The sequence below is a fragment of the Schistocerca americana genome, chromosome 1, assembly GCF_021461395.2.
Source record: "Schistocerca americana isolate TAMUIC-IGC-003095 chromosome 1, iqSchAmer2.1, whole genome shotgun sequence".
NCBI classification, from domain to species: domain Eukaryota; kingdom Metazoa; phylum Arthropoda; class Insecta; order Orthoptera; family Acrididae; genus Schistocerca; species Schistocerca americana.
In genome coordinates this window covers 167,754,232-167,782,215 of record NC_060119.1, presented here as the reverse complement: position 1 = coordinate 167,782,215, position 27,984 = coordinate 167,754,232, and the positions used below count along the sequence as shown (strand labels likewise).

At 39.6% G+C, this 27,984-nt stretch overlaps 1 protein-coding gene across 1 annotated transcript in view; it reads left to right on the top strand.

Annotated features, from left to right (window-relative positions):
* Positions 1-27,984, top strand: part of LOC124552186 (calcium-activated potassium channel slowpoke) — an 881,186-nt gene that overhangs the window by 596,675 nt on the left and 256,527 nt on the right. The window contains exon 17 of the mRNA XM_047126498.1: positions 12,810-12,936. Within this exon, the coding sequence (XP_046982454.1) occupies positions 12,810-12,936 (127 nt within the window). The remainder of the gene's footprint in view (positions 1-12,809; positions 12,937-27,984) is intronic.

Sequence of the window (27,984 nt, the reverse complement as noted above, 5' to 3'; positions counted from 1 at the left end):
CCCTTCAAGCTAGACAAGTTTTGTTCTTTTGTAGTTTTTTCATTTGACGCTTATTTCATGAGATATTTGCCCTGGTCACCATCAAGGAACCACCGTGTGCGTGTGTGTGTCTATATATTCAGTCTCCTACTCCATTAAAGTGTCAGAGCACTAGTATTCTTTCTTGATATATTTAACCGTTGCACACTCATTCATGATTCGTGTGACTGGAATATTTGTTCTTTCAAAGCCACAGTGAGAAACCAAAGACATGGTTTATGACTCTTTTTGTTTTACTACATTCCAAATAATTTTGATGTCAAAAACATTATACAAGATCTATCATAATAGCTGTTACTAGTTTTCTGAAATAACGGAGGGCATTAAATTAAACATGTTTTTTCATAAAGCAGTGTCCAGTAATGTGTAGTTGTGAATTTACACTGGAATGTAATAAATGTGCTGGAAGTAATTCACTGCAAAGCATGATCTTTACAAGGGCACATCAGGCAGGTGTGCTACTGCTTCCTTTCTATGGAAATACTGTTAGTTGTCATCAGTTGACTGTAGAACATAATGACTATTAAGAAAGTTGACACCAGAAGTATCACAAAATATAGCTTGCACTGATGCTGTTACATCATGAGCTTTGGCAATTTTTTAGCATGTCATTCAGGGTTGGATGAGATGACTTCAAAGCCTTTGCACTACCTTCACAGTAAGGGAACAGACATATATTAAACTTAAAGGATTAATGATTCTGCATACAATGCACCACACTATTGATAGGAAAAACCACAATTGTGTGCTAATGCTAAGCCTTGCAAACAAGTAGCCTATTCTGTATATGTTTTCTTATGTTGTTAAACACATTGATTAAATATTAGCCTAACTGAAACTGGTGATCACAATAGTGAGTCAGCAAACTTCAAACATCACAAAAACTCAAACTTCTGGGGTTTGAGAGCGGACATAGTTTCTACTCAACTTCGTACAATTTGTAACTAGAAGGCAATAAGGGCGCACTTTAACATTCATCATCAGTTATCAGCCTGTCTTTCCCAGTTTCATTGAAAAATAATGTTATTTATGAGGGCTATTCAGAAAGTAGGGAACATTTCCATCTGAAGACACATGCCAATCGCGTATATTTTGGTATGTGCATGCTCTGCAGCTCAGTTGTCATCCATCCGTGACAGTAGGAACGTCTCTGTGCGTCAGTTTTTTTTTTTTTTTTTTTTTTTTTTTTTTTTTTTTTTTTTTTTTTTTTTTTTTTTTTTTTTTCAAATTTGAAATGTGTGCTGCAATCGAAAATTCTGCCAGTTATGAGATGCAGTTTGTGATACGGTTTTTGATAGCAAAACTTAAGGAAATTTACCGTGAACTGTGAGAAGTGTATGGAAACAAAGTAATGAGTGAATGTTCTGTATGGAACTGGTGCATTCAGTTTAAAAGTGGCTGAACCAACGTTGATGATGAAGAGAAGAGTGGACGCCAAACACTGTGACTGTCAATCTTGTCGCTAAAGTTGATGAAATGGTTCGTGAAAACCATCACTTCACAATAATGGAGCTTTTGCTTTCTTTTCCACATGTTTCATGGACTTTGTTGTTTGATTTTGTCGCTAGAAAGCTGTGTTACCACAAATTTTGTGCACGATGGGTGCCCAAAATGCTTACAGAGCACCATAAACAACAGCAAATGGGGGCAACGTTGACATTTCTGGAGGCCTACCACAAACATGGTGATTCATTATTGGATCAAATCGTAACAATTGATGAGACTTGGGTGAAACACATCAATTGCAAGACAAAATTACAGTCCATGGAGTGGGGGCACACAACATACTCCCAAAAGTGAAGGAAATGTTTGCAAACCTTCTCAGCAAGGAAGTTGATGGCAACAGTGTTTTGTGATAGGAAAGGTGTGCTTCTTATTGATTTTCTCGAACATGGAGCAACCATAAATTCTGCCCGGTACTGACAAACTTTTGACAGCATTAGAAGAGCAGTTCAAAACAAATGCCAAGGGAAGCTGACATCCAAAATTTTGTTTTTGCACGAGAATGCCCAACCTCACACAGAAAACCACACTAGAGAACTCCTTAATTCATTCAAATTGGAAATTTTCCCTCATCTGCTCTACAGCCCTGATCTTGCACCACTTGTTTCCCAAGATGAGGAACTGGCTTGCAGTGCAGTGCTTTGATGACAACGCAGAACTCCAGGCAGGCGTGACTCACTGGCTGAAGTCTCAGGTGGCAGAATTTTATGACAAAGGTCTTTCAAAGCTTTTCCAATGCTATGATAAGTGCCTCAATGTGTTTGGTGACTGTGGAAAAGTAGTATGTCAGTCATTCTTTCAGGTACATATAATAAAATGTATTTCTTGTAGTTAGTTTTTTTTTTTTTTTTAATGGCAAAACGTTCCCTACTTTCTGAATAGCACTCATATTTTAATACCTGAAACTAAGTAAACAAATTTCACAGAAGATATACTGTGACAGATAGTAACCAATTAACTTCAGTAGCTCCTTTTTTTTTCATGGTAAGGAAACTGATGGAGCAAAAGCGTGTAAAATCAGAATGATGAGCACTAGCTTTTGTACAGAAAACAAAAATTAGCAAACACTGTATTAGTGATACAGAAAATTATGAACTCAAATGTTGACATGTACTGTAATACTGAATAAGTAAATAGCGGCTTGATGATACATATGTGTATGCTACTGTATGCTCTGATTCAACCTATTACACCATGAGCAACTGTTAATTCACTCGAATTCTGTTGGCAACATCTCATGCGATGTATAGTATCATAGTATGAACCAGTGGAATAATGTTTCTGTTGAAGCACATAATAGGCAAATATGTTCCTCTTTAAAAGACCGACACAAAAGTAGATAACATGCTGCCTCAATCTTCATTCCACTTTCCTCACCAAAAATTTTTTCATATGAACATATTCCCACATTTTAACACATAATATTCTAAATTATTGTACCCAGTCTATATTTGTAAACATATTTCTGCTCTTATAAGATGAGTTATTGTATTGCAGGATATGAGTCCATATTGAAGATATGTAATATGACTGATGTTGTGCACAGTGAAATATCCAACTGGTCATAAGACCAGAAATATGTTTTTAAAACAACAACATGTCACACACAGGTCAGACATATTTTAAAATTTTGACATGCACTTTATAATGGCTATAAAACTGAAATCATTGCATAAAACAATTAAAAACTAACAATCAAATGATAGAAATTTGTTTCAGAAAATTCTACTTGACTGTGGTGCCCCACAAAGGAAAGATCATCAACACCTCCTCTTTCTTTGGAGCCCACTTCTTCATTCATCTCTGTTTGTCTTTCACTGACAGTTTCTCTCTTCCACCATCACTGTCCCCTCTCTCTTTCACTCCCTCCACTATCACTGTCTCTCTGCTACTCTCTTTCAGCACAAACAAAGCATGAGTATATATGCATGCCAAAATTTTTGGTGATGTGCATGGAATGAAGCCTGAGGCAGCTGTTTCCCCAGTTTTCTGTAAATCTTTTCAAGACGAATATATTCATCTTCTTGTGCTCTGATGGCGGCATTTTTCCATTGGTTCACCTTCTTTGCCTGCTGCAAATCCTATAGATCAGTAAAGTTTTGACAGTTAATTTATACACTTTGACACACTTGTATATTTTGATACATATAAACAACAAATAAGTATGTATAATATAAAGTTAACAAACAATTGTTTGTTTTATACTTTTTCTCAAGACTCTACTCATCCGCTGCAGTTCATTGAAAATTCCCAGCTTATGATTTGTATCATAAAAGAGTAAAAATGCTGTTAGAAATATTTTAATTAATTTCCCATCTTCCCAATTTTACATAATTTTTGGCTGTCATTTTCTTATAAGGAATATTAAGACCCTTTATAGCCTATTTTTTGCTACTGCAATACCATTTTGGGCATGTTTGTATAGATGTGACTTGCCCATTATACAGAGACAGTGCATCATAAAATTTTACCAGTGAAAAAATGCTGATTATAAACATATAGCCCCCTTCAACCCTTCTGCCTCCGAAAGATTGCCCATCACAACAGTCTTTTATGTGTGTGTTCTGTGGCCACATGGTGAGTAGATTTTTTTTATCTATCGAATTAAATAATTTTATGACTATAAACATAATTTGATGACCTCAGAACCTTTCAATGCTCCCTTGCCGTGTGCCCACAATGTCATTTGAAACTACGTTTACTTGTCAGAATGGTTATTACATGCTTATTTTACTGCATTCATACAACAACTTTGAACCACTGGTTCTTAGTAATGGATAATGATACTGATAAAAGTTTAAATGTTACCTAACAATATCTTACGAATATACGGCAAAACTTTTGACAGTCTGCCATTAATTGAATCTGCAAAAGTGGCCATCACCACAAATTGTACTTTTTGTACCCAAAAAATCATGGTTTTCCGAGCTTTCTCAGGAACTACACACAAACAAGTTGTGCTCTTGTAAACCATCTGAAGTCCTCTCTAGACCACACCTAATGCAAAAAATTTTCTCAACTTGCCTGGGTTGGAGTAAGTGTGTAGTATTTAAATTTTGATCCTGTACTGAAGATAGCTGCAGTATACCAGTTCTTCTGATGAGTATACAAATGGTCACTAGGCCAAGGGCTATCCAAAGCAGTTGATGCCCGATACGCCCACTAAACTCGCTGGACAGAACAGGTAATTAGGATTGTGGAAAGGGGCCAAATAGGTTGTGGTCAGTTCCACCTTCTAATTGTAATTTATTGTAATTTAATAAATTTTACAGCCAAAGCGACACATAGCCGGACCTTTACCTAATGCAACACTTTCACAGCTAAAGTCCTCCAAACAAGAAACCTTACAAATCAAGAATATAAAAATCCACTTAAGATAGCAATAAAATAATTTAAAAAAAAAACATCACAGCAAAGTAGATAGAACAAACGTATGCAAGGTGCAATACAAATGGCTGAAGGCCACAATTAAGTTTCACAATTTTAGAATGTATTACCATAGACTTTAAAGGCAGAAGGCCACAACGTTTAAAAACAAGAAATCTTAAAAATTAACAAGATAAAATGCAATTAAAAAGGCAAATAAAATAAATAAAAAAACCATATCATGCCTAAGTGGAAAGCCTCGAGGCAAATCAGATAGAACAACCATATGCAAGGTGCAATACCAATGGCAGAAGGCCACAATTAAGTGTCAAAATTTTAAAATATATTACCATAACCTTTTAAAGGCAGAAGGCCACAATGTTTAAGCTTGAAAGAAAAAATTAAGAATAAATTTTGGAAAATTTTTAAGTAAAAAAAAGAAAAAAATAACCATAAGCCTTAAATTTTAAGTAGCTGAAAACAGATAATTAAATACTGGTGGCACTCAGGAGCGTCCAGGGAGGTCTGTCTGCCCTCGTTCACTTAGGTGAGACAGGTGGTGAGCCCAACTACACTTGATCCATTGGAACCCAACTAGGAGACAGCCACGGACTGACCGACACAATGACTTGCTTCCCATCAATCACTACATGAGAACTCAAACAGGAAAGGTTACCGACGTGATAATCCACAATGGAGATGTATTAGCTGTCAAAATTACACATCATGTTGGACAGCAACAAAAGGTGAGGAAAGGACGCTGCCTAAAATTACGTTAGTGGCCAGGGCAGGTAACTGGAACACTAATGGCCACTAGGCAGAAAATTCCACTGGTGCACTTGAATTGTAGTCAAGCAAAATAGTTAATTGCACCACATAGCGGCTAAATTTCAGCAGTAGAAACACTCGGTATTGCTCACAGGAAAACCTCGCCAACAACAAACCACCGAAACGAACCACCACAACAAGAATTGACATGGCTTGGGTAGTTGAAAACACTACTCAACGTTGACATCCTAGGTTGGTGAACCACGAAGCTCGTAGTACAAACACACACAAACACACACACACACACACACACACACAGCTGACTCATGAACGATCGGCGAGCCAAAACGATCCACCAAGACCATGGCCCGGCTCAAGTGATGCATGGTGGCAATGGTCAGGTGAGCCATGTCAACGCATACCTCACTGCTGCTCCAACCTGACTGCACTAGTGCCGCAGTGCGACTCCCGACTGGCAGGTCCGGACTGTGGTCCAGAAGCATTCCAACTGACTGGCCGACCCGAACTCGCAACCTGCACTACGACTAACTAACTTACAACAGACAATGAGCAAGAATTAATAGAGGTCAAGCAAAGATTTTAGGAGAGGGGATGTATCGATATGATCTGCTAACGCTGCTCACGGTGAGGCAAGCAGCAACTCAGTGACAGTAGTAATTTAAATTGACGTAGTGAGATGGAAGTACATTAAAAACAGGTTGTAAAATACATGATGGCAGGAATACAAGCCATGCACTGCTCCACCTTATCAATATAACCCAAAATAAGATCCCCTGAAAAATCAAATCTTGACGTGTTTTTTTGGAACACAGTGCATGAACCAACTGCATTTGTGAAGATATGTTTAGTATTTAATGAGAAATTACATTCGTTCTTTATTCTATCTCAATTATAATTTTTTGTGTACCTCAAATATTCCTCTGAATTGTGCTATGTTTAAATCATGTCAAACCTTCTTTAACATAACAACAAAATTTGTGTTGCCATATTTGGAGATGGGGTCGAATCGCAAATCTTCCCCCCAGTTCCAGCCCTGGCTCTCAGAGGCCCTGTGTACATGTACAAAGCTAGAATTGATGTCCAACCATGCTTTTTGAGTACTTCACTTATATCCCTGAGTTCTTCCCTTGTCAGACAGTGTATATTAAATAAAGAAAGGCTCACATGCACACAAGAACAAGTGGACACAATCTGTAACTTACCAGCTCCTCAGAGACTACAGTCATTCCTGAGCATAGTTAATTATTATCTGAAATTGATTTCCAGTGTGTCCCATATTTGTTTCTGACTTAATCAGTTGCATAAAAAAGGAATTAAGTTCATGTGGACACAGGTGTGCCAGATAGCTTCCTTGCAACTTAAAAGGTGCCTGAGGTTGGTCCCTTGTTTAGCAACATTCAGTCCAGCAAAAGTGTAATGCTGATCATTGATGACTCTGATTATGGCATTTATGCAGTGCTGTCCCATAAATATTACAATGGCACAGAACAACCAATTGTCTTTGCATCTATAACATTAAATTCGAATCATTGAAATTATTCACAAATTCAGAAATTGGTGTAGCCTATCATGTACAATGTCAAGAAGTTTCACATGTATCTCAATGGTACTATGATTCACCTGATCACTAATCACAAGCCCCTTATTTTGATATTAGGTCCCTCTTGGAACTTGATGAGAAGACAGTGCAGCAGCTGCAACAGTGGCTGTTATTCCCTAGTAACTATAATTACAAGATCTGTTATAGACCCATCACACAGCACTCAAACTTGAACACACTTTCCCACTTTGCCTTGTGGTCCAGATGTAGTGTTAACCTGGTACAAAGCATTGTGTTTTGTCTTAGACACCAATCAGTGACACACCCTTGGTGAATTCCCGGTTATGGCATGCAAATTTGAAGTATCAGCAGAAATAGCTCATGACTTGCTGCTGTGAATGATGTTGATTGCTGTAGGGTGAGGTTGACTGGAGCACCCTGCCAAAGGGTGCAGACTCAGCATGGCACACGACATTTTTCATTATGACACTAGCATAGCCCAACTGATAGGCAAATCAGAATGACTAGTTGTAATTCTGCCCTCACTCTGCCCCTGCATACTGAAGTTTCTACACACTGCACATTGGGGAATGTGCAGAATAAAGGCAGTAGTGTGGTGTTATGTGTACTGGCCCAGTGTTGACCAACACCACAGCCCCTATGATCTGTTTCGTCTCCATCATATTTGCAATAATGGGACACCTTCCATCTGGTGTCTGACAATGGATCTGCAATTCATGTTACCTAAGTTTCAGGATTTTTGTAATGACAGTTATACTGAATATCTGACTACTGCCCCTTTCCATCCAGCATCCAGTTTGGAAGCTGAGAGTATGTTCAGAACGTTCAAAATGCAGATGTACAAGATAATGTTGACAGTCAACTCTGGGAAAGCAATCACAAGCTTCCTCACAATCTACGGGTCCATCCCAGTAAATGGACTCAATCTGGCCAAAATTTTGCATGGTTGCAGAGCCTGCATCAACATCAACTTTCTGTACTCAAACTAGCAGGCCCACCCCTCACGCACTAGCCTTCTTACCACATGGGTTCTCACATATTCGCTCGCTCTTTTGGCCATCTCCTCCCCTCCTCCTCTCCATCCACAGTCCCCTTCAGCTGCTGACCGGGCATGCCTCACACAACCAGTCCCAGGAATAGCCTGGCAAACAGCCTGTCTGCCAATGCTACAACTGTCACCCTTGTTGCAAGTGACAACAGGTGTTGACAACGGCCGATGATGGGCATCTATGGAGATGGAACCTATTCGGTGTGTTATGCCACTTGCAACTCTCGCCTACATCAAGATACCCCATCTCCAAACATTTGGTGGAGGTTGAGGATTCCCGACTGGTCCTTGAGGCTGGACCACTATCCCTCCCATTCCCACTCCAGCTCTCCTGCACATAGGTGCAAGCAGCACCCCAGTAACTGACAAGCCAGCAATTCCACAGGTTGTGCTCACATTTGACACGGCCACTTGTGAGGAGGAAATACTGCAGGAACCCTTGGTGGGGATTCCACCACCTCTCTTTCCCCTTTCTCAAAATGTCAACACAGGTTGGGTCATTCCCAGCCCTACATCCTGATTAAAGGGGGAGGGGTTTAGTGTGCGACAGTGATTGAGATTACCCTCTCAGACTTAGTGTTGGTGTAGAAGAGAGGTCAGAGATACTCAGATTTCATATCACTGCCACAGCATACTCCTTTGAATGGTGTGTTGGCACTGGGCATATTATGTGGGCCTGTCCATTGGCATGACAAAGAGTCCATAAATACTGTGGTCCTGAACTTTTTCGGCAGTTCTCATACCATGAACAGTAGAGTGATTGACCTCACCTTTGTTTACGTTTTTCAATTCAGATTGTTCCCTGGACTAATTGTACATGTTTTTGATGACTTTTACAATACACTGGATTTTGCTTCTTGTTAACCATTTATTTCATAATCTCTGTTGTCATCAAGCACAGGAACTGCGTGTGGGCTGAAGTGCAAGTAATCATTAACAATGTTCTACCTATGCAATACATTGTAATTCTGTCAGAGACAGCAAAGGACTTGGAAGGGCAGTTGAATGGAATGGACAGTCTCTTGAAAGGAGGATGTAAGATGAACATTAACAAAAGCAAAACGAGGATAATGGAATGTTGTCGAATTAAGTCGGGTGATGCTGAGGGAATTAGATTAGGAAATGAGACACTTAAAGTAGTAAAGGAGTTTTGCTATTTGGGGAGCAAAATAACTGATGATGGTCGAAGTAGAGAGGATATAAAATGTAGACTGGCAATGGCAAGGAAAGCGTTTCTGAGGAAGAGAAATTTGTTAACATCGAGTATATATTTAAATGTCAGGAAGTCATTTCTGAAAGTATTTGTATGGAGTGTAGCCATGTATGGAAGTGAAACATGGACGATAAATAGTTTGGACAAGAAGAGAATAGAAGCTTTCGAAATGCGGTGCTACAGAAGAATGCTGAAGATTAGATGGGTAGGTCACATAACTAATGAGGAAGTATTGAATAGGATTGGGGAGAAGAGAAGTTTGTGGCACAACTTGACCGGAAGAAGGGATCGGTTGGTAGGACATGTTCTGAGGCATCAAGGGATCACCAATTTAGTATTGGAGGGCAGCATGGAGGGTAAAAATCGTAGAGGGAGACCAAGAGATGAATACACTAAGCAGATTCAGAAGGATGTAGGTTGCAGTAGGTACTGGGAGATGAAGAAGCTTGCACAGGATAGAGTAGCATGGAGAGCTGCATCAAACCAGTCTCAGGACTGAAGACCACAACAAGAACAACACCTATGCAGTGTACAACAGAAAATGGTTGATAATATTGATTTCAACATATTCTCCAGTAGATTTGGTTCAGAGCCTTCACAATGAAAAAGGGATATAAATAAAATGGCAAGAATTTGTCAAAATCCATTTGTACTTAGATGTTATGAGCAGCTTTGGAACATCTTAAATGACAGTCTAAGACAGCAGTCATAACAGAGGATTATTTTTGTTAAGGGGCGTTGCAGAATTTGTGTAGTATGTAAATTGCTCTAAGGAGATTCAAAAGACTCAACCATTCACTGAACATGTTCAGAATGAAGTGAATGTACAACTTGTTCCATATCCCCTACACCAGTAAGAAAAATTATCACACTTTATTAAAGTAAAAATTCATGTGGCGTCGATAATACTTCCAATGTAAAACATTCTCAGTCATATATGTAATACTTAGATAACCCATCATGATTTTCTACACAGCTGGAAGTAAGCCTCTCATAAGATGTGCTGCAGGAACACTAGTTCTGCTCCTGATTGTCTCTCTACTTAAACCAGTTTCTGAGTCTCATTTAGCAGATAATGATTTCCAGAGTTGTTTATCACATGGCATGCCTAGCCACCAGGGTCTGGATTTCAGAAGTTCAGATACATAGCTTCTTATGCACTGTCAAATCAGGTTAATGCAACCACCTGTCAAAAGCCTGACTAACCAACTTCTATTGTGCAGACAGCTATGAGACTTCAGGAAGGGAGTCAGTGAGTTTCTCAAAGGTGCCAACAGAAATGTGAAGTCATTCTCACTTCAATACCATTGCCAGCTGTGCTAGGTTTTGTTATTGAGAATCCAAGGTGCATACAGTCCAATCAAGGTGGTCCCACAGATTCTCAATAACTAATCCTCAAGCTTGGAAATATGCATGTACACTGTGAGCTGTGTAGGTTGTTGCATTGTCCTGCTGGTGTATGCCATTGTACCAAGTAAAAACAAACTGCACGTAGTCTAATATATCAATTAAAATAATCAAGTAACTGCATATACAAAAAATATACTCACTTAGTGACAACAGAACACACAAATAAAAGGTATTACAGTTTCATAGATTTCAGAGTCAGTGGCTCTTCTTCTGGCAGAAGGGTTGAAGGGGGAGGAAGAGGGATGAAGGGAAAGGACAGATGAGGTTTGGGAAAAGTGGTAGAGTTCTGAAGTCACCCAAAGTCAGAGGAGACTTACCAGATTGGATGAGAAGAAAGACTGATTCAGTCAACAGCCGTCATTCACCCTTGTCCTCTATGGGCCATGATGCACCATAGTTGCCAGTTGCCTCTGCGCTAGTTTTGGATGGTGCCATTTTACTATGCATGGTTTACTTTAACTACAGTGCCTCACAAACAGTTTACAAATTTAGCTCTTTCAAAAATGTTTCCGCCCTTGGCCCAAAAGCCATTGATCATTCCATATTGGACATCAGATAAATCGCTCTGTTTCTGCATTACAACAATGACTGCACTGCTGACCATGAGCTCCAACACATTTTATATATCCTCCACTGTTAGTGCTACCACCTATCATCTGTGACTGGTTATTGCACGTTGATGCTGAACAGAGGTGATGATCACATTAATGTGATGGGACCGTATACATGTACTGACTTCATAACAAATTTCGAAATTATGAAGTATCATCTCTTGGGACTGTGATTTATTGAAGACATTTAATGATACAAGTTAAAACAGTCAGTTAGAGAGGTTATAATTTTTATGGAACATATGTCTGCATATGACTAGTTTACTTTTTGTTTAAGAAATAGGATAAACAAAGTAATAACAGTTTACCTTCAATGCAATAAATTACAAAGGGTATTCCACAAACCTGAATAATTGATTTTTCTTCCATATTTGATTTGTCCCATGTTTTTATTTGAAAAAAGTTCAAATGATGTCCTCTTTGCTTATTACATAACTGTTGTTGGTAAACAAAACAAGAAGTATCTACACAATAAAGACCAAATGACATTTGTAATTAAATTTGTTTCTGGTTTTTCCTGAATGACCTTACTGAAAGCAGTTAAAGAAAGTCACAAAGTTCATCCAGTACTGTATGAGAGGATATGTACCATATGTGTCAATATAAGTAATAACTGAAACAAGAAAATTGATATTGTAGAGTGTCTTAATTAAATAGCATCATCAAATTTATCCAAAGGAGTAATCATTCATTTCAGGGAAGAGAAATTCATGTGTTGTATTGCTACTCATAGACAAGTGTAAGGATAGTATTTTGAAGTAACTATTCACCTTTAGGAAATTATATTAAAAGTTCCTGAGTTATTTCTTCTATAGATAAATTTTTATCAGAAATCCATTCCAGTTTGAGAGAAGCCGTGAAAATAGTGATTTTCACAGTAACAGTGCCAGTTGGAAAATCATTCTCCACTGTATTCTAGTGCATCTCACTGCAACCCCCAAATGGAATGAAGTACTTAGACTTCTTTAGTACTGTATCCACAGAAGTAAATGTCTGACAGACAATAAACTACAGTTGAAACCAGATTACGATTATATTTTCATGGCAAGCCATTCTACAAGTGAGTACTTGAGTAAGTGTTAGTTGCTGAATTCATATTTGGAATTTACTTGCATAACAGTCAAGAGGGAGAGGGAGTAAAACATGTAGCTAACAATTAATGTTCACTAACTTACATTCCTCTTTGTGACAAAAGTGCTATTAATGGAGGGTAATGCTGCATTTAATATTCCAGTACATTTTGTTTATTTTTTGTTTTCTAATTTTCAGTGCTTAGAAACCACAGAAATACCCCAACTGCTTTGGTGAATTCAACAAAGCAAGTAAATAAAGTGAAGCCCAATGTTAATAGGACTACACCAGATAATTTAACTTCTCCAAACCAAGGCTATAACAGGTAAGAGACACATTAATTAGACCATTTGCTTAGCCTCAACAACTCTTTGCAGAAAATCTAGTAGCATGTAATGGTGAAAATAATTTATAACATTTATTTTACTGTTCCGCTTGGCTATATATAAATTTTTGTGATTGATATAATTTCAGGTTCTAAAGAGAACTATTAGCAAAACATACCTTTTTGTAAACTACAATATACAAACTAAACTGCATGAAATAATGATGGAAATAATGGGAAATGTCAATTCCCTGTTAATATTGTATTTATAACACAATGTTGTCTTCCTGGCAGTGATATCTGATGCATGAAGAGCTTTATTGTATTATGTAAAAATATCTTGCAGCATATAATTTATAGGTGGGACGCATGCATGTGTCTAAGTTCATTAGCAACTGAAAGTTATATATTTAATTTAGACAGATTAAACAACACTGTCTGGAATTAGTAATAGCAGGTAAGAGGAAGAGCTGTAACAGTCCTGAAACTTGAAAAATTTATAATTATATTTGATGAGAGAGAGAGAGTGTAAATGCACATAGAAAAAATAAACATTGGAATAAACATGAGTACTTTGATGCACATTTTATGGCCATAAAGCAGATACAGACAGCATTGGTTTCAAACATTTTTTACCCTATTGAAGAGAATGTTATTTTGTTCTCACTTCATAAAGCTGGTTCGAGTCTGTAAATAATGACAAATGGAATGACATTCATAACTTAACTTACTGTCACAACAGGAACTTTTTTATTTGCCAACATTATGCTGTATGTATTGTCTGATTTGAGTCTGCAAAGACAAGATCACCAAGCACAACAACTACATCAGAACTTTCCACCTGGCTGGATACCCAAAACAGATCACCTATCATACCTAGCATTAAAATCTCAAGAAGCAATTTAAATTACATTATTAATGAAACACACATAACACTGGTGTAATATTCTGCAATATTTATTATTTGTTACATGGACCACTCATCATCAGGTACAAAGACAAGTATTGTAGAATATTACACCAGTGTTGTGCATTTTTCATTCATAACGTATAAAATATACTACCAAAAACTGATGGAACAGTCAATCAATGTGAAACAATTTAAAGAAACATCTGTTATGCACTTGAATATAACGGCTGAATCCTTGAATCATATCAAGAAAAGATTAACTGCAATATGTGACTGCATTCAAAGAATGTTATTTGTTGTTTTATTAACTTCTTGTTTGAAGATGTCTTTCATTAATTGCCTTATTCACTTGTTTCACAATGTTTCTAGATAAAAATGGGATATCAGCATCAACAGATTATGAAATACTTGGGTTAAAAGATTCAGTAACTCACTTAATATGTAGATTGATGGAGGTAGTGGCACGATTTGTCTTGGTATTCTAATGGTATAGGCAAACTAGTTTTTGAAACTGAAGTATTGACATACATTCTCCATGGGACCTGACACATAATCTCCATGAGACTTTTACATATAATCTCCATGAGACTGCAAACAGCTGAAAGCAAGGGGAAGCTCAAGCCATAATTTCTCCCCAGGACATGCAGCTCAGCTCTACTGCACGGTTAAATGATGATGGCATCCTCTTGGGTAAAATATTTTGAAAGTAAAATTGTTATAACCTTTAATCACTAGTAAATTGCGTGGATATACAAACGTAGAAACAATAGCTGGTTACATGCTACCAATTCCGTATCAGTCATTCGACTGCCGTGCCGTGACATGCGGCCGGCGCCGTTCGCAGCTAGGTGGCGCTCCCGCGCTCAGCCGAGTTGGGGAGCGCCTCTATCGCCGTTTGCGCGTACTGACGTGGCGGCACTCTTAAATGTTGTGGCACTGTCACAACACTTTTCCCCCCTTGAAAAAAAAAAAAAACACTCACTTCCTGGGAGACACGAACAGCGCGGAGACATCCATGGCCTCTTGGGAGGCCCCGAGAAGATCCCGCGGTGAAACACGAGAGTACGGTCGAAAATGTCCAGGATGGAAGCCCATGCGTGGAACATGCCTCCTGGATGAGATGATGGGTGAAAACTCCGGAGCAGCATCCATAGGTGTCGTGGACCTGGGGATGTGCTCCAGCAAGATGGGTCCCGGAGAAGGCGGCGTCGTGACTGGGGCCGGTTCCGGCGCACTCGGAAGCGGTAGCGACGTTGGCTGCAGCAACACGCACGGGAGATCGGCAGCAGCGACAGGACTGGCTTCTCGGGCTGGTGGAGGTGAAGGAAGGGGCGGTGGCACTGGCGTGGCCACCACTCGTGTGCGCATCTGGTCGTAATGGCGAACAACCATGCCGTCGTCCGTACGTATTTCACAAAGCCGGCGGCTGCGAAGAGCCTTGACCACCCCTGAAATCCATTTAGGGCGAGATCCATACCCTCGTGCCCACACGTCGGCGCCCACCGAGTATTTTCTCACACGAGGGGACACAGTACAAGGCCTGACAGGGTGAAGCAGGTGCAGTAGAGTGCGCGGTTGGCGGCCATGCAAGAGTTCAGCAGGGCTGCTATTACCCAGAGGCGTGAAGCGATAAGAACTCATAAAATGCAACAGAGCGTCATCTGTGGAAAAATCACTAAGGAATTTTTTCATCTGGCTTTTGAAAGTGCGGACAAGGCACTCGACCTCCCCATTCGATTGTGGATGGAAGAGCGGTGCTGTAACATGAAGAATCCCGTGTCCAGTACAAAAATCACGGAGGTCCTGCAAAAAGAACTGAGGGCAATTGTCCGTGACGATCGTGGATGGAAGACCTTCTAGCGCAAAGATTTTGGACAAAGCCAGCGTCATCGCCACAGTGGTTGGCGATGGACATCGAACAACAAACGGAAACTTCGAGAAGGCGTCAATCAACAGCAGCCAATAAGTGCTGAGGAAGGGGCCGGCAAAGTCAGCGTGCACCCGTTCCCATGGCTGCGCCGGATCAGGCCACGGGGAGGGCATTGTACGGGGTGCAGCCAGTTGTTGAGCACACTGACCACACGCAGCGACCATGTGGGTGATGTCAGAATCAATACCGGGCCAATAAACGTGCCTGCGGGCCAGGGACTTAGTCCGAGAAATCCCCCAATGGCCTTCATGCAACAGTTTGAGAACATCTTTGCAAAGAGAGGCTGGCCAACAATAGGAATTTTCTGTTTATTATAAGTTCTCAGGTTTCGCGTAACTGGAGACAAGGGAGGGGAACCCAACTCCAAATACGTGCAAGAATTAACGAGAGTTACAGCAGAGCCAGTGTCCACTTGCATGCAAATGTCTTTATCCAGAACACGAACAGTAACAAACAACTTATTTGTTTGAGAAAGCACACAGTTAACATCCATGTCCGATGCCTCGTCCTCGTCGACAGGAACTTTAGGGGACTGACACACAGAAGCAATGTGGCCTTCTTTCCTACATGAATTACACGTGGCCCAACGTTTTGGATACGCGGCCCTGTCATGCTGTACGAAACAACGTGGACAAGAAGGAAGTGCGGAACGAACCTGCTTCTGTGGCTGCTGTTTTCGCTGGCGGCCCAACGCGACGTTGTTGACACGAGTGAACCGCCGCCACATCGTCGGTCCCCTGGGAAACAGGCAAATTGTCCATATCAAAAGTGGTCTGTATAGCGCCTACATCACACCATGCGTCTATTTGCTCACCAGCAGCGTGAGACACTTCAAAAGATTGAGCGATACTTAGAACTTCCGACAATGACTGGTTTGGCAGTTGTAAGGCACGTTGCTGAACTTCTTTATCAGGAGCAAGCTGTAGAATAGCATGTGTGTCAATTTTTACCTCTCTATCTGTATTATTCCGTGGTTTATTAATTTTCCAAATTTATACTGACTTTTTGATCACCCGGTATCTTGTGAAGGTATTTGTATGGAAGTGTAATATAGATGATGAGTAATTTAGATAAAAAGAGAAAAGAAACTTTCAAAATGTGGTGCTACAGAAGAATGCTGAAGATTAAATCAGCCAATCATGTAACTAATGAGGAGATACTTAATATAATTGAGGAGACAAGGAATTTGTGGCATAACTTGACCAAAAGAAGGGATCGGTTGATAGCACACATTCTGAGACACTGAGGGATCACCAGTTCAGTATCAGTGGGAAGGTTAGGTGGTAAAAATTGTAGAGGGAGACCAAGATATGAATACAGTAAGCAGATTTAGAAAGATGGAGGTGGTAGTAGCTACTCAGTGATAAAGGGGCTCACACAAGATAGACATTTATTTAAGGAACTCAGGATATTCACAGTACCTTCGCAATACATATATTCACTTATGAAATTTATCGTTAATAACTCAGCCCAATTCAAAAATAACAGCAAGATGCATAGCTACAACACTAGAAGAAAGGATGATATTCACTAGTCTGGATTAAATCTCACTTTGGCACAGAAAGGGGTGAATTATGCTGCCACAAAAATCTTTGGTCATTTGCCAAATAGTATTAAGTGTCTGACAGATATCCAACCAACATTTAAAAGCAAATTAAAAGAATTTCTTAATGACAACTCCTTCTACTCAATAGATTAATTCTTAGATATGAAGTAGTAACTAAATAAATAAATTAATAAATAATTATTTTCGCTAAAGAAAACTTATGTTAAAGTGACACATTCCACATCATTACGAAATGTCGTATTCATGATCAATGGAACAAGGATTAATGTATGTATGTATGTATGTAGTAGCATGAAGAACTGCATCAAACCAGTCTTCAGACTGAAGACTACAAGAACAATAACAAAAACAAGAACAACTCCATGAGACTTAATTCCCTAATATGTATCATTTTCTCACCAATTTCTCTGCATGCCCATAAGTTGATTAAAGTAGTTTGGATAATTTTGCTCATGTTGCTCTATTCATGAGAAGCTAACTCATCCATTGCTGATTGTGTTCATGTGAAGTGGGAAATTAAGATCATCTTATGAGAAATGAGTCTCACTGATCAGAAACTTTGTGTTTAAATACACTCATTGATGGGACTTCAAAAACTGCCAGTCAGATTTGCTAGTACTAATTCAATATTAGCAGGTTTAATTATGTTTGTTTCTTAAGTCTGAGTTTTTAAGATACTCTTTTGTAGTTTTTACGTTTTATGAATCTGTCAAACGTGTTCGGTGCAACAATACTAAACAAATGAAAATAGAAATTTATTATCAATACAGGAATACATGTACAATTCACTGATCCTACAAATATGGTCAAAGCAGTTTCCATGCTCTTCTAAGCAAACTTTACATTTTTCAACACTGATTTACAAATTTTGTCACATATCTTCCAGGACTGTAGGTTTTCAAATTGTGATTCGATTTGTTCCTTCACTAATTTTGACAGAATAGACACCATTTTTTAGTATACCATGGAATGAAAAATACATGGGTGTGATATCTAGGGATTGTGGAGGCCATTGACTAGTACCATATCTGCCAGTCTGTTCATCAAAGTTTTCATTCAGAAAGTCTCACATAACAACTCCATAATGTGGAGGTAGTTCCTCTTGTTGCCATATCAGCTTTTCCTTAATCAACAGCAGATGTGCCAAAAGGGGACTATTTGCCAGTGCTAACATTAATTCTTGAAGTATGTTGCCATATCAGCTTTTCCTTAATCAACAGCAGATGTTCCAAAAGGGGACTATGTTGCCATATCAGCTTTTCCTTAATCAACAGCAGATGTGCCAAAAGGGGACTATTTGCCAGTGCTAACATTGATTCTTGAAGCATACTTAGATAATTTACAGAACTAACAGTACCATTAAAAGAATAAGGCACAATTAGCCTGATGCTGAAAACCCCTGTCCAGTCACTCATGCCATTCACCTAAAAAGTCATTTTGTCTATCCAAAGAATGCCTTTGCAAAATTTGGCATTGACTTCTTGTCAGAGAATTCCCTATGCCTGTCCATAGTTTCATTTAGGCCTTGAAGTATAGGAGGCCTATATTGTTTCAATTTTAGATTTACCAGAATCTTTCATAGGCTTGTTCTTGCTATTCCAAACTCCTTTGATGCTTTTCTTTGAGATTTAGTTGGTAACTATGCAAAACATTCCATGACAACATTAAGATTCACTTCTATATAACAGACATTAGTGCACCTGAACAAGGAAGCTCCATTACCAATCTCTTTAAATCTTAAATTTAGTTGGAGAATACCCTGTTGAGATGGAGGCTGGATGTTTGGAAAAATGTGCCACAAACAAATCACATACAGAACACTAATTATGGTCATGTTTCCACCATGTTTGGAAAACTAATTCACACTGTTCTGTAATTCTCTTTCTATTCATTGTTTCTCAGATTACAACAAGCAACATAACCTCAAACTGCTAGTGTCAGTTAACTCTGGGTAGTACATCATAGTGAATTTGGTTTCACAACTGACTACCATTACTCTAGGCAAAATGCTAGTAACATCTGAGTTATGGAATGTCCTGTATTGCTGATATTCTTGTAGCAACTGGTGTTGCCAATTAAAGAGTTAATGTGTGGCTGAGTACAAAAGAAATATTTTCAGTAATCACATCTTTCTCATTCACACAAAGAATAGATTGGGAATGTGATTGTAATGAAATCAGTGACACTGTGGAATTCATGTTCTGAAGTAAAACAAAGAATTTGCCTTATATTTTTAATTGTGTATTAAATGTAAATCTATCCTGTGCAGAAGGCCTAAAACCTGAACCAGTGTTCAAATTATGTGAGCCTTCATCAACTTTCACATGTGGTTTTTCTTTACATTTTCAACTCCAACACCTGCATCAGCATTGACTTTTCATCTTAAATATGTGGAGAAGTATCTATTAGCCATGATCACTAGTAATTTATGTCTCTATGTATGGCATAACTCTTAGTTGTCTATAGCACACAGGATTACTTGACATATCTTTACGTGTCAGTTAATACACCTTCAGCTGTGCTTATTGATCTTTTTTTCAATTGATTTTGGTATTAAAATACACTATCTTGATGCCCAATCCGGGGCACATTGATTGTTGAAGTTGGTTACCATTGTAAACTTCATGAGCATGGTCTTATTTAGTGTGAATTTATGGATGTCTCCTTTTGCCCAGTATGGCATGCTAAATCTCCATACATCCACTTTGAAGGTGTCATCCCTATTACATAGAAATATAGTTACAGCTATTGTCCCAAGCTTGACCAGAAGATGGATGTACAGAGAGTACTTGACTTATTTCATCCATCTAAGCTCTGTGTTTGTCTATGATAAGGTGACTCACACTGAACTCTCAACTGCCCTGCACTGGTATAGACATACCTGCTCTGTAGTCACTCCTGCTCATCTCATCTATTCCCTATTTGTTCTTGAATTTAAAATTTGTTCATGGTCAACAACAAATAAAAAAATAGAGAAGATAAAATAAGTTGGGTCATTCAGCTAAAGAGCTTGTAATCTCACAATTCCTTGCCTATTTTCATACAGTTCTTTCAGCAGAAAAGAAAGAGCATTACAGGCTACTCTCAGCTTGGATCACTTTACTCTTGAGGACACTGATTGATAAATTTGGAAGCTGTACTGCAGTGGAATGTTTAGTTAACCCACTTTTCAACGTGTCTGATCTAAAGAAATACAGTATATTCTTTACTCTGCAGCCAAGTAAAGAGTAAGCCAAGAAAGAGATCATGAATCTGTGTAATAGAGTTCTATTGGCTTTCTTTTCCTCTTATGCAAGGAAAAATCACTACTAAATTCAATGAGACAGTATGAAATAAATAAGTAAAATGTATTCTGTAGATGATTATCTTCTAAACTTAAATTATTTTACTGAAGCATAATTATTACAGACAGGGTGGAAAATTTCAGAAAAATGTGTGTGTGTGTGTTTGTTTGTTTGTTTTCCCCATTTCCTCCTAAAATAAGGGAGAGTGAGGAGGAGATTTTTTTTTTGGGGGGGGGGGGGGGGAAGAGGGAGGGAAGAGGAAGAGGGAGGAAACATAGAGAGACAAGGAGATGAAGAAAAAAAGGCTAATTACAAATATGAAAACCTGGATCGATTTTAACCGAACTTTATACATATAACGTTTCTTACCCATGGACATGGGCAATACTACAGTGTTTTGGTCAAGAAGGATTGCATTCGAAAGATGCAGTGTTTACCATCTGATTTAGTGTATCGTGAGCCCATACTGACACCACAAAAGGTGTAACAGCCTTCTGAAGAAAAGTTTCTTGCTCTAGAAGACTATTGACAGTCTTTAATTCTTACAGTACTGTTTCCCTTAGGTTATATGGTCTCCTGAAGAGCCACAGGGAAGGGGTTTCACTTAGGCCAATTGTGAGTAACATTGTGCTCTGACATATTGTGTAGCAAAAACACCTTGCTGTTGAGCCCCCTAGTAGGTCAGTGTGAGCATCACAATAAGAACTTGCTCCATTAATTACATACACTAAAGGGAATATATTTGAATGACTCTGATATTCTAATACTAATTTTTGATGTGGTCTCTGTCTTCATTCACATTCCTCTGTCTGATTAATTATGGTTAATTGAGGTTAGGTTTTGTATTGAATTAACAAACGTATTTTGACATGTGTTGAATTCCAATTACATTTTGTTCAATGACCAGTACTATGAGCAGACAGATGGAAGCATGATGGGAAGTCTATTGTCACCCATTATTGCCAATCTTTTTATGTAAGTCTTCAAGAAATGTGCCTTGAAATCGGCAGCTTTGAAACATATGTGGTTCTTTTTCTTTTTTCAGATATGTGTATCATACTTCTGTTGTTTCACCTCATGCCAGTGAGAATTTGAACTACATCTGAATTCAATCCACCTGAATATTTGTTTCAATATGGATGTGGAAAAAGAGGTTGCCTTCCTTTCCTTGGTTTGTTGGTGGGGAAGAAGGTTGACTGTACATTGGGACATGCTATTTGTAGGTAGCCATTTCCCTCTAACTTGTATCTATAGGCTGGTAGTTGTCACCATCTGACTCAGCGTCAAATGGCACTTCGTACCTAGGCTCACAGGGCTCATGTCTTCTCAGACTCAGAAAGTTCATCAGCAGGGTTAGCTCTTCTTGAGGTCACATTTCGTCACAATGGTAACAGAGAAAGGCAGATCAAAAGTCTGTTGCACTATCGATGAACTGTGCACTGGGTGAGTGGCGGTAATACCGTGAGGCACCAAAGTATACAACCTTTTTGTCTTATGCAGATAGCATTTTCAACAGGAGTGGTCATACTTTGCAGGAATATGATGTGAAATAGTTTTTTGACGAGCATCTAAGATTAAGGTGCATTTAGATACCATAAAGAAAGATCTTGGTGTCTGTTGTATTCCTTGCAGTTGTGGCATGTCATACATGTTCAGACTACCAGGACTATGGAAGACTGGTTTACTGAGCATGAGTGTAACACTCACCTTCAACAGCTGAGCAAATCTGCTGTTACAGAATATTGTCTTGGCACTGGTCATCCTAAGGAATGTAACAAGATTCTGATATGCACTTTCAGCCATTGAGATGGCATTATTAAGGAAGTAGTTGAAATTAAATAGAGATGGAGGGTTTTACTTAAATTTTGCATGGAAGCCTCCTCTCTCCCTTGCAAAAAACAGAATTAATGCTATCACATCTACTGGTTATTAACTTTCACTATAGCTAATGTCTGATGTTAGTCATCTCCAATTGTATGGTGGTGCTACTGTTTACAGTGTGCATGGGCATGCACACACATGGATGTGTGTTGGTATATGTATGTGTGTGTTTGCGTTATCTTTCCGCAGTTGCTCTGCAAATGAAGGTTTTAAAATCCCTTGCTAAGTGCTTAGTTGCTGCAATTTTGTCTTCAAAATGACAAGGTGTGCACCTGTCGAAATATTGTCAGTTGTTGTTGATGTCACCTGGCTGCATCCCCATAAGTTATTTGAACATAACACCTATTGTCTGAAAAACAAGCACTGTGTGGGTAAGAACTACTGTATCTACACTATGTGATCAAAAGTATCCGCACACCTGGCTGAAAACGACTTACATCTTCATGGTGCCCTCCATTGGTATTGCTGGAATTCAGTATGGTGTTGGCCCACCCTTAGCCTTGATGTTAGCTTCCACTCTCACAGGCATATGTTCAATCAGGTGCTAGAAGGTTTCTTGGGGAATGGCAGCCCATTCTTCATGGAGTGCTGCACTGAGGAGAGGTACCAATGACAGTTGGTGAGGCCTGGCATGAAGTCGACATTCCAAAACATCCGAAAGGTGTTCCCTAGGATTCATGTCAGGACTCTGTGCTGGACAGTCCATTACAGGGATGTCATTGTTACGTAACCACTCCACCACAGGCTGTGCCTTATGAACAGGTGCTCAATCATGTTGAAAGATGCAATTGCTATCCCCAAACTGCTCTTAAACAATGGGAAGCAAGAAGGTGCTTAAAATATCAATGTAGGCCTGTGCTGTGATAGTGCCATTCAAAACAACAAGGGGTGCAAGATCCCTCCATGAAAAATATGACCCCACCATAACACCATTACCTCCGAATTTTACTGTTGACACTAAACACACTGGCAGATGACGTTCACCGTGCATTCGCCATACCCACACCCCGCCATTAGATGGCTACATTGTGTACTGTGATTCATCACTCCACACAATGTTTTTCCACTGTTCAATCGTTCAGTGTATAAAGGTGTCGTTTGGCATTTACCAGCTTATGAGCTGCCGCTCGACCATGAAATCCAAGTTTTCTCACCTCCCATCTAACTGTCATAGTACTTGCAGTGGATCCAGATGCAGTTTGGAATTCCTGTCTGATGGTCTGGATAGATGTCTGGCTATTACACATTATGATCCTCTTCAACTGTCGGCAGTCTCTGTCAGTCAACAGACAAGGTTGGCCAGTATGCTTTTGTGTTGTATGTGTCCCTTCACGTTTCCACTTCACCATCACATTGGAAAGAGTGGATCTAGGGATGTTTAGAAGTGTGTAAATCTCGCATACAGACGTATGACACAAGTGACACCCAATGACCTGACCATGTTCGAAGTCCGGGAGTTCCTCAGAGCACCCCATTCTGCTCTCTCACGATGTCTGATGACCACTGAGGTCGCTGCACTTGGCAGTAGATGGCAGCACAGTGCATGTAATATGAAAAACGTATGCTTTTGGGGATGTCCGGATAAATTTGCTCACATAGTGTAGCCCGCATTGAAGGAAGGGGGGGAGGGGGGGGGTTGTTTAGAGTTGGTAAGACCCGACTTCTCAGCTGATCTGCATGATTGATATGTTGTGTGGATGAGATTGAGTTCGTTCCAGGCAGGATGCAAACGGAAAGGCATGGCTGAGTAGAGAGATAGGTGACAGGGATGAAGGAGGTGGATAATGAGAGGAAGGGAGGAAGAGATAGACAAAGAGAGGGAGCAATGGACAGAAAGAGGGAAGGAGGTGATGGACAGAGAGTGGGAGACAAGGCAGTGGACCGAGAGAGGGGGGGGGGGGAGGCAATAGGCAGAGAGAGGGGGGGAGGAGGATGATATTGTCTTGTGCTGATGGAGGCACAATGAGAACAGTGCCCAGGAAAACAATGTAGAATAGTTTTATATGAACATTAAATAAAATGACTCTCCTTCATGGAGTGTTAAGTTATATACAAATGAAAGCTTGTTTGGTACTTTGAGTCCCAAAACAAGGAAGACAAATAATGATTAAGTGGACAAAGGCCAAAGTGAGTAACAGTAAGATTTGAGTCCAGAATCACTTTGAACATTCAGAAGTTAATGACACAGTCAGTCATGATCTTGGTGAAGGGAGACTATATGCATGTAGTTTGCATAAGGGCAAAATCTGAAGAGAGAGAAGTTACAGTTCACAGTCCTAAGCTCAGCAGGGGTTGGAAGATAAACTCTGTATGGTAACTGTCCAACAAAGAGAGCCCTGATTGATGGACTTTGGATGCAGCTGATGCCTGGCCCAGGGAACTCAGAGGCACGATTGTTTTGATAGCTGAGACAAAACTGCCAGTCCACGGTTGAGTGCCAGCCTAAATAACATCACAGAGTGAGCTGCTGGCAAGCATGTGGCACGTCGTAAGAAAATGTGCGCATGATCACAACGCTGTGGTCATGGAAGTGCATTCTGCTGGCAATATAATTGGTGTTTATCTTGGCTGATGCCAGATAATCTTTTGACAAAAAATCAGTGCATTACTGTTGTTATTGATGTTTTTCTATGGAACCTTTACCAAAGTGCAGAACAAATGTGGATCAGTGTTTCGCTTTCAGGCACTTGTGTCTGTTGCTGCAAAGGATGCCTGAAGCATGGCCACCCATGGGACGTAAGTGTGGTGCAGGTTTACATGTTGCTGTCTTGTAGGAGGGATGCAGAATGCAGTAGGGGAGATAGACAGAGAGACGGGGAGAACTTAATGGACAGTTGACAGATGGAGGAAGAGGAGATGGATGGAGAGAGAGGGGAGGGAGAAATGTACAGAGAGAGGTGGCAGATGGAAGGAAGGGAGAGGAGGGTATAACAGCCAGGTGGAAGATGGAGGAGGGGGGGGGGGGGGGTATCGGGCAGATGGGAAAGGAAGAGGGGCAGAGAAGGCAGGTGGAAGATGGAGAAGGTGTGAGGAGGCAGGTGGGAGAGGTACAGGGTGTGAGAAACCAGGTGGAAGATCGACAGGTTGTGATGAATTAGGTAGAAGAGGGAAGAGAAAAGCAAGGGGGAAGGTGGGTTAGTGAGAAATTACATTTTTCCATGTGTTTGATAACAACTGATACTAGTAATGAAGCCACAGTTTTTGAGGTTGCTAGGCTCTTTGAAGACAGTCATGATGACGTGTGTTTGTGTGTTTGTGTTTGTGTATGTGTGTGTGTGTGTGTGTGTGTGTGTGTGTGTGTGTGTGTGTGTGTGTGTGTAAGAAGGGGAGGGCCATTATCCCACCTCATTTTCTAACAAACTTGGCAAACGTGACTTGCAATGTGGACAAGATTACTGCGACCGTAAGACCCACAAAACAACCCAACAGCAGATGATGGGGATGAAAAGTGGAATGCTTCTCATTGTGTCAACAAGATCATGAGAATGAACACTGCAGTGAGGCAATATTTTCGTCAGTGTGTTTTGGCACCAAAGATCATACCACAATGAATTTCACATCCTCTCCGGAGCTGTACGGTGTAAAACAGCAGAGATTCGGACATGCGTATGAAATATGAACAAAACATTAACCACTATAATGAGACTCTGTTCCCAATGTGCACGTATCTGTAATCAATATCTTATGTTGAGAACATTTACAGTGTTACTCCACTCTGTCCATTGTAACATGCTTGGATCCTCCTTACATGCTGTCCACTAGGTGATAGACATGATACTGCTGAATCCTGTCCCATTCTACATTGGCAGCAATATGTGAGACAGGCTCCTGCAGTGTCCCATCGCAGTTTTCAACCGGTTCTAAGCATAATTAATCTGTTTTATATAGCAGGTATTGCAGGGCATTTTGATTAATTGATTCCAGCCTGCTGGACAAATATGTTCTTGAGGTGGATGGAACAGCTCATGCATGAGTGTTTTGAAAGATGAACCCATTGCCAAAACACAAATTATTGTGCTGGACAATAGGTTGCAGGGTCTTGCCTTCACATAACACATCCTTCATATTACCTTTGATAGTGACGACATTCATCTAGCATCCATACATGATAACAGCTCAAAACATGATTGACTCACCTCCAAGTTGAACCTATGAGGCAGCATGACTGGCACCTGGTCTACTCCACAGTCTTGTACACTGTTTGTCAGGTATCAGACAAATCATTCACTTGTCAATGAAAAGAACATCATACTATAATCCAGATTCACCTCCAGGAGTTCACTTAGCCATATTCTCTGCACATGTGGTTCTGGAGACTTTCTCAGGTCATTCATAACAGATGGTTGGAGCCCAAATTGATTGTATGAAAGCAGTTATGTATTCCCTGAGTTGACACAGGTATTGCAGATGGCTCCAAACAGACTGTGTGTAGTTCTGTTGCAGTCTCCTCAGAATACTTACCAACCATAATTTGTAGGTAGCAGTTATCAGCTGGCCTTGTTGTCCTCAAGCAACCACTAAGAGGCAGATTTTCAATGTTGTGTGTCTCACAGTATCAGTTGAATGTTCAAATAACATGGCTATGGTGTATGCCAGTTTGGCAGGCAGTTTCCCATGCAGTCAGCCCTTCTTGCCATAGAATAACAATGTGCACAGTCTAAGCTTGAAATGACACTTTGAGACAGAACAAATAGTGTAAACAAGGCACATTTTCCTGTTCATAAACAAAAACTGTGGATACACTACTAAAATACAATGAGAATTCAGTTTTACTTTTACCGTAAGTGAGAGGTTGATTCTGCGTATTGTTTTTCTGTGTCAAATGAATACTGAGAATGGGCAATTCCAGGAAATTATTTTGAAATTTATTGGCCATTCAAAAATTTGTCACAATCTGATGTGATTTTGATTTCCTAATTTAAAAAAAGAAAAAAAAACATATTTTATCGAAATTTGCTTCTATATGAATATTTTTAGCAAGAAAAACATGGAATTACTTCATAATGAAAGAAAATGCAAATGTCTCAAGTAAGAAGAAGTGTCTTTTGTATCAAGGATGATATTAGCTTCATTAATGTCAATCAGTTGCATCTAAGTTGTACATTGAGTGAAACAGTGATCATGTCTTGCTTGGTCCTCAATGATACTCCAAGAGACTCATAATTAGTTTAGTGCCAACAACAGTATTGTATAACACAGTGTATAAATTAACAGTGGCAGCAACATTGGTGATATTCAATCCAGTTTTTAATAGTGTGATTATTGCTGTAACATGTTTCGGAACAACATTATCGCATTTTCAAGAGCTAAAAACAAGTAAATCACATAAAACAATCTACCTTATACCAACAGACATATAAGTGTTACAGATATCCTGAGTTGTAACCTACCTTAAAAATTTTTATGCCATTAACCCTCACCACAACTTAACAACAAGCTGTACAAGTGCACTGTCAACTCAAACTATAAAACCTGA